Source organism: Oncorhynchus keta, chromosome 29 (genome assembly GCF_023373465.1).
Source record: "Oncorhynchus keta strain PuntledgeMale-10-30-2019 chromosome 29, Oket_V2, whole genome shotgun sequence".
NCBI classification, from domain to species: Eukaryota; Metazoa; Chordata; class Actinopteri; order Salmoniformes; family Salmonidae; genus Oncorhynchus; species Oncorhynchus keta.
The window spans coordinates 13812119-13826157 of NC_068449.1; the positions used below are offsets into that span (position 1 = coordinate 13812119).

A 14039-nucleotide genomic window follows, 5' to 3' on the forward strand; every position below is an offset into this window, starting at 1 on the left:
CCATCTCCCCTCACCCCTCCTCTCCCCCATCTCCTCCTCTCCCCCATCTCCTCCTCTCCCCCCCTCACCCCTCCTCTCCCCATCTCCTCCTCTCCCCCATCTCCTCCCCTCTCCCCCATCTCCTCCTCTCCTCCATCATCTCCTTTCTACCTCCTCTCCCCCATCTCCCCCTCACCCCTCCTCTCCCCCATCTCCCCCTCACCCCTCCTCTCCCCCCATCTCCCCCTCACCCCCTCCTCTCCCCATCTCCTCCTCCTCTGCCCCCATCTCCTCTCTTCTTCCTGCAGTCGGTACTGTCACCTACCCACACGTTCAGTATTAAAGCCGACAGTCCATCTGCCACTCGACCCGCTAACAACTCCTGTCGCTAACGCTAACACACACACATCGACCCCCACCTTCCCCCAACACACACACACTAATGCTAACATCCCACGGCCATTCTGAACTACCCACCTGCTCCTGACTATACCCATCACACACCCGTAAAAACACAGAACAGAACAGACACAGCATTAAGTAAACAGTGAGTCACTACTTTCCTCTGGGTGAGTCACTACTTTCCTCTGGGCGAGTCACTACATTCCTCTGGGTGAGGCACTACTTTCCTCTGGGTGAGTCACTGCTTTCCTCTGGGTGAGGCACTACTTTCCTCGGAGTGAGGCACTTCTTTCCACTGGGTGAGGCACTACTGTCCTCTGGGTGAGTCACTGCTTTCCTCTGGGTGAGGCACTACTTTCCTCTGAGTGAGGCACTACTTTCCTTTGGATGAGTCACTGCTTTCCTCTGAGTGAGGCACTACTTTCCTCTGAGTGAGGCACTACTTTCCTTTGGATGAGTCACTGCTTTCCTCTGGGTGAGGCACTACTTTCCTTTGGATGAGTCACTGCTTTCCTCTGAGTGAGGCACTACTTTCCTTTGGATGAGTCACTGCTTTCCTCTGAGTGAGGCACTACTTTCCTTTGGATGAGTCACTGCTTTCCTCTGGGTGAGTCACTACTTTCCTTTGGATGAGTCACTGCTTTCCTCTGAGTGAGGCACTACTTTCCTCTGAGTGAGGCACTACTTTCCTTTGGATGAGTCACTGCTTTCCTCTGGGTGAGGCACTACTTTCCTTTGGATGAGTCACTGCTTTCCTCTGGGTGAGTCACTGCTTTCCTCTGGGTGAGGCACTACTTTCCTCTGAGTGAGGCACTACTTTCCTTTGGATGAGTCACTGCTTTCCTCTGATTGAGGCACTACTTTCCTTTGGATGAGTCATTGCTTTCCTCTGGGTGAGGCACTACTTTCCTTTGGATGAGTCACTGCTTTCCTCTGGGTGAGGCACTACTTTCCTTTGGATGAGACACTGCTTTTGCTGGGTGAGGTACTGCTTTCCTCTGGGTGAGTTACTGCTTTCCTCTGGGTGAGGCACTACTTTCCTTTGGATGAGTCACTGCTTTTGCTGGGTGAGTCACTGCTTTCCTCTGGGTGAGTCACTACTTTCCTCTGGGTGAGGCACTGCTTTCCTCTGGGTGAGTTACTGCTTTCCTCTGGGTGAGGCACTACTTTCCTCTGCGTGAGGCACTACTTTCCTCTGGGTGAGTCACTACTTTTCTCTGGGTGAGTCACTACATTCCTCTGGGTGAGTCACTACTTTCCTCTGGGTGAGTCACTGCTTTCCTTTGGACGAGTCACTGCTTTTGCTGGGTGAGTCACTTTCCTCTGGGTGAGTCACTACTTTCCTCTGGGCGAGTCACTACTCTCCTCTGGGTGAGTCACTACTTTCCTCTGGGTGAGTCACTACTCTCCCCTGGGTGAATCACTACTCTCCTCTGGGTGAGTCACTACTCTCCCCTGGGTGAGTCACTGCTTTCCTCTGGGTGAGTCACTACTCTCCCCTGGATGAGTCACTACTCTCCTTCTGGTGAGTCACTGCTTTCCTCTGGGTGAGTCACTACTCTCCCCTGGGTGAGTCACTGCTTTCCTCTGGGTGAGTCACTACTCTCCTCTGGGTGAGTCACTACTCTCCCCTGGGTGAGTCACTACTTTCATCTGGGTGAGTCACTACTTTCCCCTGGGTGAGTCACTACTCTCCTCTGGCTGAGTCACTACTCTCCTCTGGGTGAGTCACTACTCTCCTCTGGGTGAGTCACTACTCTCCCCTGGGTGAGTCACTACTCTCCTCCTGGTGAGTCACTACTCTCCTCCTGGTGAGTCACTACTCTCCTCCTGGTGAGTCACTACTCTCCTCTGGGTGAGTCACTACTCTCCCCTGGGTGAGTCACTACTCTCCTCTGGGTGTTTCGGGGCAGAGGGGAGGAAGGACAGGGGGAGGCCAGTGGTGGCATTTGTGCTCCTCAGGGCTCCTGATTCTGCATTAGGAAGAATGGCACCTGTCTCATCAATCACAGCTTCACCATCACACACACACATACCCTCACACACGCACAGTCACGGGCCTTCCATTCACAGATGGACCAGCAACACTTGAGTGAGTAACTAAGCATCAGCAAGGCATGGACACACGCACAGGTACTTGGCGTAATTTTGCTCAATGTCCTGTGTACTAATCCGTGTGTGTGTGTGTGTGTGTGTGTCCCTCAGTTCCTTTGTCTCTTCTCTTCTCTCTGTCCCCCTCAGTTCCCCTCTCAGTTCCTCTCTCTCTTCTCTTCTCTCTGTCCCCCTCAGTGCCTTTCTCTCTCCTCTTCTCTGTCCCCCTCAGTGCCTTTCTCGCTTCTCTTCTCTCTGTCCCCCTCAGTGCCTTTCTCTCTCCTCTTCTCTGTCCCCCTCAGTGCCTTTCTCGCTTCTCTTCTCTCTGTCCCCCTCAGTGCCTTTCTCTCTCCTCTTCTCTGTCCCCCTCAGTGCCTTTCTCGCTTCTCTTCTCTCTGTCCCCCTCAGTGCCTTTCTCTCTCCTCTTCTCTGTCCCCCTCAGTGCCTTTCTCGCTTCTCTTCTCTCTGTCCCCCTCAGTGCCTTTCTCTCTCCTCTTCTCTGTCCCCCTCAGTGCCTTTCTCGCTTCTCTTCTCTGTCCCCCTCAGTGCCTTTCTCGCTTCTCTTCTCTCTGTCCCCCTCAGTGCCTTTCTCGCTTCTCTTCTCTGTCCCCCTCAGTGCCTTTCTCGCTCTTCTTCTCTGTCCCCCTCAGTGCCTTTCTCGCTTCTCTTCTCTGTCCCCCTCAGTGCCTTTCTCGCTTCTCTTCTCTCTGTCCCCCTCAGTGCCTTTCTCGCTTCTCTTCTCTGTCCCCCTCAGTGCCTTTCTCGCTCCTCTTCTCTGTCCCCCTCAGTTCCTCTCTCTCTTCTCTTCTCTCTGTCCCCCTCAGTGCCTTTCTCTCTCCTCTTCTCTGTCCCCCTCAGTTCCTCTCTCTGTCCCCCTCAGTTCCTCTCTCGCTTCTCTTCTCTCTGTCCCCCTCAGTGCCTTTCTCTCTCCTCTTCTCTGTCCCCCTCAGTTCCTCTCTCGCTTCTCTTCTCTCTGTCCCCCTCAGTGCCTTTCTCTCTCCTCTTCTCTGTCCCTCTCAGTTCCTCTCTCTCTTCTCTTCTCTCTGTCCCCCTCAGTGCCTTTCTCTCTCCTCTTCTCTGTCCCCCTCAGTTCCTCTCTCTGTCCCCCTCAGTTCCTCTCTTGCTTCTCTGCTCTCTGTCCCCCTCAGTGCCTTTCTCTCTCCTCTTCTCTGTCCCTCTCAGTTCCTCTCTCTCTTCTCTTCTCTCTGTCCCCCTCAGTGCCTTTCTCTCTCCTCTTCTCTGTCCCCCTCAGTTCCTCTCTCTGTCCCCCTCAGTTCCTCGCTCAGTTCCCCTCTCAGTTCCTCTCTCTCTTCTCTTCTCTCTGTCCCCCTCAGTGCCTTTCTCTCTCCTCTTCTCTGTCCCCCTCAGTTCCTCTCTCTGTCCCCCTCAGTTCCTCTCTCGCTTCTCTTCTCTCTGTCCCCCTCAGTGCCTTTCTCTCCTTCGCTACTGTTCTATCAGACTCTCCTCTTCTCCTATCCAATCCCTTTTCCTTTTAAATACTGTACATTCCTTTATATACAACATCAGTCCATTATTCCTCATTGTGAAATTATAGTTTTGAAGCAGAGATTTATTCTGACAAGTTTGGGTTTTATTTTTAAAAGTAGGAAATATTACAATACATTATACGTTAATGTATAAAAATTCTGACTCTCTTTCTCCAAGTACTGCATGATGCTTGTTATGTATCATTGTAAGCCGACATATCTTGTTAATGTTGGTTTATACAGCCTGGGTCTAGACTTGGTTAGCCCCTGACATACTCCTCCTGAGGGTCCACACCTTCCCTTCTTCCAGACCTCCATTTTATCACGTACTTTTGTTGTCTTCCGCTCCTCATCTCCTCTCCTCTCCTCTCCTCTCCTCTCCTCTCCTCTCCTCTCCTCTCCTCTCTGAGAGTACTGAGATTGCAGTCGCGTTTTCTCTCTCTCTCTCTCTCTCTCTCTCTCTCTCTCTCTCTCTCTCTCTCTCTCTCTCTCTCTCTCTCTCTCTCTCCCTCTCTCTCTCTCTCTCTCTCTTGCTCTGTCTGTCTCTAGTGGTATGGTAGTGTTGTATGTATAGGGGTCAGGTGTGTCTGTCTCTCTGGTGGTATGGTAGTGTTGTATGTATAGGGGTCAGGTGTGTCTGTCTCTCTGGTGGTATGGTAGTGTTGTATGTATAGGGGTCAGGTGTGTCTGTCTCTCTGGTGGTATGGTAATGATGTATATATAGGGGTCAGGTGTGTCTGTCTCTCTGGTGGTATGGTAGTGATGTATATATAGGGGTCAGGTGTGTCTGTCTCTCTGGTGGTATGGTAGTGATGTATATATAGGGGTCAGGTGTGTCTGTCTCTCTGGTGGTTTGGTAGTGTTGTATGTATAGGGGTCAGGTGTGTCTGTCTCTCTGGTGGTATGGTAGTGTTGTATGTATAGGGGTCAGGTGTGTCTGTCTCTCTGGTGGTATGGTAGTGATGTATATATAGGGGTCAGGTGTGTCTGTCTCTCTGGTGGTATGGTAATGATGTATATATAGGGGTCGGGTGTGTCTGTCTCTCTGGTGGTATGGTAGTGATGTATGTATAGGGGTCAGGTGTGTCTGTCTCTCTGGTGGTATGGTAGTGGTAGTGTATTAAGTTGTTGTTACGTGGGAGAGATATTTGTAATAATTAGTAGTTTAAAGTTAACTTGTGCACATCGTGACGTGTGAATGTGTTGTGTGCACATTTGTGTATGTTGCAATTTTTTTTATTGACTTAGTCTGTATTTTGCTTTGCATGCTGCTGATTTTTAGGCTTTGATTTGAGACCATAAGTATTTAAGTTTATTTGTTTTCAATATCATTTATTATTAATATATATTTTGTTTACGTGAATTTTTTCTTGAAATAAAAATATATTTAGTATGAAATATTGCAGCGTTTATTTTGTGATTTAAAAAAAAAGTTTAACTAGGCAAGTCTCCTAAATTCCTAAAATCTCCTCCTACAATTCTACTAATTCTCCTCCTAAAAGTACAAGATAAGCAGTGTCTCCTAACACTGCTGCTGTGCTGTATATATTGTAGACTAAACCCTCTCCAAAGTAATGGTCTTTCTCCCCAAATAACCTTTTATATTTTATGAAGGTAGTGTTTAAAACTCAATCCGATTATCACACCACAAGCGTACTGTAATAAAGCAATGTTGTGCTAATCCCGCTGCTCCACGTTGCTATTTGACCACTAATGTAAGTGAATACGTAGCGCGCGGCAGGCGCTGTATTGAGTTGAGCCCCTACAGTAGATAGAACGCTGAGCTGGGCTGAGCCGGGGCTTGTCCATGGCTGTGTGTTGGAGCCCTGTCTGCAGAACCTTATCCATTCATCCTGTTCACTCAACTGGAACTAAAGCCAACACATTACACACACGGGCCTTTTTCTACTTTGCCATAGCCTGCCGGCCTGGCCAGCCACACACACACACACACACACACACACACACACACACACACACACACACACACACACACACACACACACACACACACACACACACACACACACACAACCATCAGGACTGAGTGTACTCTCTCTGTACATGCACACACGTATAGGCTTGTACACATGGATACAGGTGTACATATATGCATGCAGGCATGGATTTACACACACACACACACACATACACACACACACACACACACACACACACACACACACACACACACACACACACACACACACACACACACACACACACACACACACACACACATACACACACACACACACACACACACACACACACACACACACACACACACACACACACACACACACACACACACACACACACACACACACACACACACACACACACACACACACACACACACACACACACACACACACACACACACACACACACACACACATACACACAAACACACACACACACAGTGTTCCAGTGTGTCTGTGTTTGTGTGGTAAACATGTCTTTATCTGTATGTGAGGTCCATGTTCTGACGTATTTACTGATACACACATGGAGATAACAACAGACACAACGTATTACACAAAAATGAAAGGACGACCAGATTATCACATTCTTTCTCTAAAATGATTTTGTCTCATACCCAAATTAACAATTATTATAATATATGTGTATTATAATATATAAAAAAAAATATCAGGCTGAATAGACAGAATGAAAGAAAAAAGAGATGAATCAGGAGAGAAAACAGAGAGTGAAGGTATTACCATTAGCCTTTTATACTCTTTCACAGATTTGTTACCCACATTTAGATAGTGTTTTCACAGATTTGTTACCCACATTTAGATAGTGTTTTCACAGATTTGTTACCCACATTTAGATAGTGTTTTCACAGATTTGTTACCCACATTTAGATAGTGTTTTCACAGATTTGTTACCCACATTTAGATGAGTGTTTTCACAGATTTGCTACCCACATTTAGATGAGTGTTTTCACAGATTTGTTACCCACATTTAGATGAGTGTTTTCACAGATTTGTTACCCACATTTAGATGAGTGTTTTCACAGATTTTCTGACCACATTTAGATTAGTGTTTTTGGTTTTCAATTACAGTGATTTTAGCTCTATCTATTTTAAGAGTGAGTTTTAAGACATTTCGTTTGCAGTGGAATGTCTAAATTTGACCCTCTATTTTTTCACGTTCTGATTTTTTTAAATGTATTATTAGTCTAGGGGTCTTTCCCAGGTTTTCTCTTTTAATGTAGGGCACCTGGAAATTTCATTACACACACACACACATATACACACACACACACACACACACACACACACACACACACAGTTTCCTCTCAGTGACGTCAAACTGTCTGGACTGTCCGTACTTTTAAAACTTAAAAAAAAAACATTTTCAGACGATGATTCTGACTCCATTGCCAGGGGTTACCTTATCACCCTGTAGACAGCTCCTCCCCTGATGCAGAGGTGGGACTTGATTGACAGCTAACAGTCTATCCCCTTTCCTTGCTTTTTATCCCAAGACCAATAATACCCGTTGCGTATTACAACTGTCCAGGAACGCTTCTATTCATGTCACACACACAACCCTTTCCTAAGTAACACTGTCCGGTAAATGCAGCCGTTAAACATTTACCATGAACGACCTCTGCTGTGCATGCGGCCTGTCACAGATGTCGGTAAACATTACCATAGCTCAAGGCCATAAAAAGTGTTCGTAAGCAGCATCTGTTGTCATCTTATACTGTATATACAGGTCCTGTCTGTCTGTCTGTCTGTCTCCCTCTGTCTGTCTGTCTGTCTGTCTGTCTGTCTGTCTGTCTGTCTGTCTGTCTGTCTCTCTCCCTCCCTCTGTCTGTCTGTCTGTCTGTCTGTCTGTCTGTCTGTCTGTCTGTCTGTCTGTCTGTCTCTCTCTCCTCTGTCTGTCTGTCTCCCTCTGTCTGTCTGTCTGTCTGTCTGTCTGTCTGTCTGTCTCCCTCTGTCTGTCTCTCTCCCTCTGTCTGTCTCCCTCTGTCTGTCTGTCTGTCTGTCTGTCTGTCTGTCTGTCTGTCTGTCTGTCTGTCTGTCTGTCTGTCTGTCTGTCTGTCTGTCTGTCTGTCTCCCTCTGTCTGTCTGTCTCCCTCTGTCTGTCTGTCTGTCTGTCTGTCTGTCTGTCTGTCTGTCTGTCTGTCTGTCTGTCTGTCTGTCTGTCTGTCTGTCTGCCTGCCTGCCTGCCTGTCTGTCTGTCTGTCTGTCTGTCTGTCTGTCTGTAATATTCTGAGTCTCTAGTCTGTCTAAGGTAGCGTCAGTAAACCTGTTCCATTGTACTCAGGTGTCCTGTCTGACCATCATTTAGTATGTACAGTTGGGGGCATTCAAAATATAATTTCCTAAATGGCTGTGCTACATCCACCGTATATTGTTAATGTGGAAAAGTAGCAATCATCTATCAATCAATAACTCATGTAGTGAAATACATTGCTGAAATATGCCCCTCATGCTGAACTTACATCCACTTTGAAGCAAGTGTTTTTACATGTGCTGTGGTACAGGTTATTAACTCTGTGTTCTCCTCCACAGACTGCTGCTCCTATCTGACCCCCTGTTCCCTGTCTGTTTGAGGTGTCAGTCCTACTGTCTCTGTGTTCTCCTCCCCAGACTGCTGCTCCTATCTGACCCCCTGTTCCCTGTCTGTTTGAGGTGTCAGTCCTACTGTCTCTGTGTTCTCCTCCCCAGACTGCGGCTCTTATCTGACCCCCTGTTCCCTGTCTGTTTGAGGTGTCAGTCCTACTGTCTCTGTGTTCTCCTCCCCAGACTGCTGCTCCTATCTGACCCCATGTTCCCTGTCTGTTTGAGGTGTCAGTCCTACTGTCTCTGTGTTCTCCTCCCCAGACTGCGGCTCTTATCTGACCCCCTGTTCCCTGTCTGTTTGAGGTGTCAGTCCTACTGTCTCTGTGTTCTCCTCCCCAGACTGCTGCTCCTATCTGACCCCCTGTTCCCTGTCTGTTTGAGGTGTCAGTCCTACTGTCTCTGTGTTCTCCTCCCCAGACTGCTGCTCCTATCTGACCCCATGTTCCCTGTGATTCTCTGTGTTGTAGAATGAACGTATCAAAGGCCCAGGTTAATAGCGAAGATAAATACGGCAAATGTGGCAGTGCGTGGAGAATGCAACAGACTTACGACCTCGACGCCACTCACATGCGTGACACACATGCACTTTATAACCCAAGGTAAGAGAGGGAAACATGCTCACACACACACACATACACGCACAGACACACACTACATCAAAAGCCAATTCAAAGTACTGTTGTCTTTTCCATGTCTCAATGTTGTAGTGTGTGAAGATAAAATGTGTTGTTTTTGTTAGTGTGTGTGTGTGTGTGTGTGTGTGTGTGTGTGTGTGTGTGTGTGTGTGTGTGTGTGTGTGTGTGTGTGTGTGTGTGTGTGTGTGTGTGTGTGTGTGTGTGTGTGTGTGTGTGTGTGTGTGTGTGTGTGTGTGTGTGTGTGTGTGTGTGTGTGTAATGTTCAGTACATGTCCCCCACCTGAATGATCCCCAGGTCTGTGATGAGGTTAGTCGGAGTACAGTAGCTGACAGTAAGTTGTGTTGACACTTTAATGGTCAGCTAGCTAGTTGTTGTGTACAAGGGTTACTGGGCTGGCTGCTGTTTAATGTGTAACCCTCACACCAGGCTCAAATGTGACTCTCGTGATATTACCTTACTTAGAATATCTGAACAGCATGGGATATTAGATGAGAAGCACATCTCCAATAAGAATCCCTATTATAAACTTGCTAGGATGATGACAAACTAGGGGATTCATTTCAGATAGAACGATTATAGATTGTTGTTATTATATACGGATATGCTTTCCCATGCATTAAATGAAACTGAAACAGTAAATGACCAACGCAACAGACATAAGGTTCAATATGTATATTATCACATTTTCAATGTACCACATCAAAATAAATAAATAATAGACCCCAATGATTTTTCACAACCCATGTCCAAATGAATTGCAAGCTTGGTTAAACCCGTTGGCGCGCGTTGGAGCTCCGCCCAAAAAATGGCGACACACATAAAGTCCCGAAGCACCCCACCGTTGTGGTTACTCACTACTCCTATATATTCCTCAGCGAAGTATAGCAGTTCCGTGCAGGTGTCCTCACAAGATGCACAGCTATCAATGCAGACAGTGCTCCTTAGCAGCAACACATATCCCATGGTAACATGAACTCGTTAATCTTCCACAAGTAATTCTCTCCAGTTCTCGCATGACGCTAGGCTAACCTCGAGGCTGTCAAATACATCCACAATGAAACGGTAGATTCAATCTCTACTAAGTTTTTCTTAATAAAAAAATAACTCATGAATAAAATAAAATCAATATTTCCCTTCAAAACTCGGTAGATCTGGGTTTTGTTGAACTTTTCTCGTCTTCTTTTATAGTTTTTCTTTCTTTTTCTCTCCATCCCTTTTTCAGCATCTCTCCCTCTTTCTTCAACGTCTCTTTCCCAGGCCTCCTGTTAACCAGGTCAACTCTCCCATTGGCCTCAGCTTAATTAACAAGCTACCTTATTGGTCAAAACCGAAAAGTAAATCAATCTATTTCACTTGTTCTTTAAAGGAATATTCCTTCAAAAGAAATGCATTACCGACGTAACAATTCAGCAGCATTCAATCACCTTTTAAATCTAATACCAATGAATTATAACAAATCAACTCTATACTTGGTTTTAACACGTGGTTGCTTTGTTATTGTGTTGTTTTGTTTCCCTGGTGACAGTGAGCATCTGAAAACATGTTTGTTGCTTGTTCACCGTTGTGATGTTTCTAAATGCTTTGGTTTGTCTTACGTCTGAAGGTTCATTAAAAGCGTCTCTGTGTTGTTTCAGCAGTGATGGTATACTTTGTAATTTGGGGTTAGTTTTAGTGTTTAATAATTGTCAGTGGGTGTATTTAAAATGTGTTGAATTGTGTTTGCGATTATGTTATGGTTGGATTGTGGTTGTGTTTATAATGTGGTTAGGGTTACTGTTTGGGTCTGTTTCCTTTGCTTCTGTGTCTGACTGCTTCAATGAACATGTTAGTGACCACGGAGGAAGAGAGAGGGAGACTCAGAAAGAAGGAGAGAAGTCAAGATAGAGAAATAGTGTGTGTAAAACAGTGACAAAAAGGAGAAAGAACGTAGAAAGAGGTACAATGAAAAAGGGATATGGAGTTTGTATGGAGAGGTGGAGCAGAGACTGATACAGAAGAGAAACAAGAGACAAGAGGAGGTAGAGAGAGGGGATAGAGAGAGAGAAGGGGTAGAGGTAGAGAGAGGTGGATAGAGAGAGAGAAGGGGGTAGAGTTGGCGAGAGGGGGATAGAGAGAGAGAAGGGGGATAGAGGTAGAGAGGGGGGATAGAGAGAGGAGGATAGAGGTAGAGAGAGGGGGATAGAGGTAGAGAGAGGGGGATAGAGGTAGAGAGGGAGGGATAGAGCTAGAGAGAGGGGGATAGAGGTAGAGAGAGGGGGATAGAGATAGAGAGGGAGGGATAGAGGTAGAGAGAGGGGGATAGAGGTAGAGAGAGGGGGGTAGAGGTAGAGAGGGGGGATAGAGGTAGAGAGGGGGATAGAGGTAGAGAGAGGGGGATAGAGGTAGAGAGAGGGGGATAGAGGTAGAGAGTGGGGGATAGATGTAGAGTGACAGGGATAGAGGTAGAAAGAACAGGATAGGGGTATAGAGAACGGGATAGAGGTAGTGAGAAGTAGAGAGAGGGGATAGGGGTAGAGAGAGGGGGATAGAGGTAGAGAGGAGGGGATAGAGGTAGAGAGAGGGGGATAGAGGTAGAGAGAGGGGATAGAGGTAGAAAGGGGTATAGAGGTAGAGAGGGAGGGATAGAGGTTGAGAGAGGGGGATAGAAGTAGAGAGAGGGGGATAGAGGTAGAGAGAGGGGGATAGAGGTAGAGAGGGAGGTAGAGAGGGAGGGATAGAGGTCGAGAGAGGAGGATAGAGGTAGAGAGAGGGGGATAGAGGTAGAGAGAGGGGGATAGAGGTAGAGAGAGGAGGATAGAGGTAGAGAGAGGGGGATAGAGGTAGAGAGAACAGGATAGGGGTATAGAGAACGGGATAGAGGTAGTGAGAAGTAGAGAGAGGGGATAGGGGTAGAGAGAGGTGGATATAGTTGGAGAGAGGGGGATAGAGGTAGAGAGAGGGGGATAGAGGTCAAGAGAGGGAGAGAGGGGTAGAGAGAGGTGGATATAGTTGGAGAGAGGGGGATAGAGGTAGAGAGAGGGGGATAGAGGTAGAGAGAGGTGGATATAGTTGGAGAGAGGGGGATAGTGGTAGAGAGAGGGGGATAGAGGTCGAGAGAGGGAGAGAGGGGTAGAGAGAGGTGGATATAGTTGGAGAGAGGGGGATAGAGGTAGAGAGAGGTGGATATAGTTGGAGAGAGGGGGATAGAGGTCGAGAGAGGGGGATAGAGGTAGAGAGAGGGGGATAGAGGTAGAGAGAGGTGGATATAGTTGGAGAGAGGTGGATAGAGGTAGAGAGAGGGGGATAGAGGTCGAGAGAGGGAGAGAGGGGTAGAGAGAGGTGGATATAGTTGGAGAGAGGGGGATAGAGGTAGAGAGAGGTGGATATAGTTGGAGAGAGGGAGAGAGGGGTAGAGAGAGGTGGATATAGTTGGAGAGAGGGGGATAGAGGTAGAGAGAGGGGGATAGAGGTAGAGAGAGGGGGATAGAGGTAGAGAGAGGGGGATAGAGGTAGAGAGAGGGGGATAGAGATAGAGAGGGAGGGATAGAGGTAGAGAGAGGTGGATATAGTTGGAGAGAGGGGGATAGAGGTAGAGAGAGGGGGATAGAGGTCGAGAGAGGGAGAAAGGGGTAGAGAGAGGTGGATATAGTTGGAGAGAGGGGGATAGAGGTAGAGAGAGGTGGATATAGTTGGAGAGAGGGAGAGAGGGGTAGAGAGAGGTGGATATAGTTGGAGAGAGGGGGATAGAGGCCGAGAGAGGGAGAGTGGGGTAGAGAGAGGTGGATATAGTTGCAGAGAGGGGGATAGAGGTTGAGAGAGGGAGAGAGGGGTAGAGAGAGGTGGATATAGTTGGAGAGAGGGGGATAGAGGTAGTTAAAACACTGTATATATATATATAATATGACATTTGTAATGTCTTTATTGTTTTGAAACTTCTGTATGTGTGATGTCTACTGTTAATTTTTATTGTTTATTTCACTTTATATATTATCTACCTCAACTTGCTTTGGCAATGTTAACACATGTTTCCCATGCCAATAAAGCCCTTGAATTGAATTGAATTGGTAGAGAGAGGGGGATAGAGGTTGAGAGAGGGAGAGAGGGGTAGAGAGAGGTGGATATAGTTGGAGAGAGGGGGATAGAGGTAGAGAGATGGGGATAGAGGTCGAGAGAGGGAGAGAGGGGTAGAGAGAGGTGGATATATAGTTGGAGAGAGGGGGATAGAGGTAGAGAGAGGGGGATAGAGTTCGAGAGAGGGAGAGAGGGGTAGAGAGAGGTGGATATAGTTGGAGAGAGGGGGATAGAGGTAGAGAGAGGGGGATAGAGGTAGAGAGAGGTGGATATAGTTGGAGAGAGGGGGATAGAGGTAAAGAGAGGGGGATAGAGGTAGAGAGAGGGGGATAGGGGTAGAGAGAGGTGGATATCATTGGAGAGAGGGGGATAGAGGTAGAGAAAAGGGGATAGAGGTAGAGAGAGGGGGATAGAGGTCGAGAGAAGGGGATAGAGGTCGAGAGAAGGGGATAGAGGTAGTGAGAGGGGGATAGAGGTAGAGAGAGGGGAATAGATGTACAGAGAGGTGGATAGGGGTAGAGAGAGGTGGATATAGTTGGAGAGAGGGGGATAGAGGTAGAGAGAGGGGGATAGAGGTAGAGAGAGGGGGATAGGGGTAGAGAGAGGTGGATATAGTTGGAGAGAGGGGGATAGAGGTAGAGAGAGGTGGATATAGTTGGAGTGGGGGTTAGAGGAAGAGAGAGGGGGATAGAGGTAGAGAGAGGGGGATAGGGGTAGAGAGAGGTGGATATAGTTGGAGAGAGGGGGATAGAGGTAGAGAAAATGGGATAGAGGTAGAGAGAGGGGGATAGAGGTCGAGAGAAGGGGA

At 47.3% G+C, this 14039-nt stretch overlaps 1 protein-coding gene across 4 annotated transcripts in view; it reads left to right on the plus strand.

Moving 5' to 3' along the window:
• Nucleotides 1–14039, plus strand: part of LOC118382087 (estrogen-related receptor gamma-like) — a 388793-nt gene that overhangs the window by 163230 nt on the left and 211524 nt on the right. For all 4 annotated transcript variants that reach the window (XM_052485994.1, XM_052485992.1, XM_052485991.1 and 1 more), the window contains exon 2: nt 9013–9144. In XM_052485994.1, the coding sequence (XP_052341954.1) occupies nt 9014–9144 (131 nt within the window). In that variant the 5' untranslated portion in view covers nt 9013. The remainder of the gene's footprint in view (nt 1–9012; nt 9145–14039) is intronic.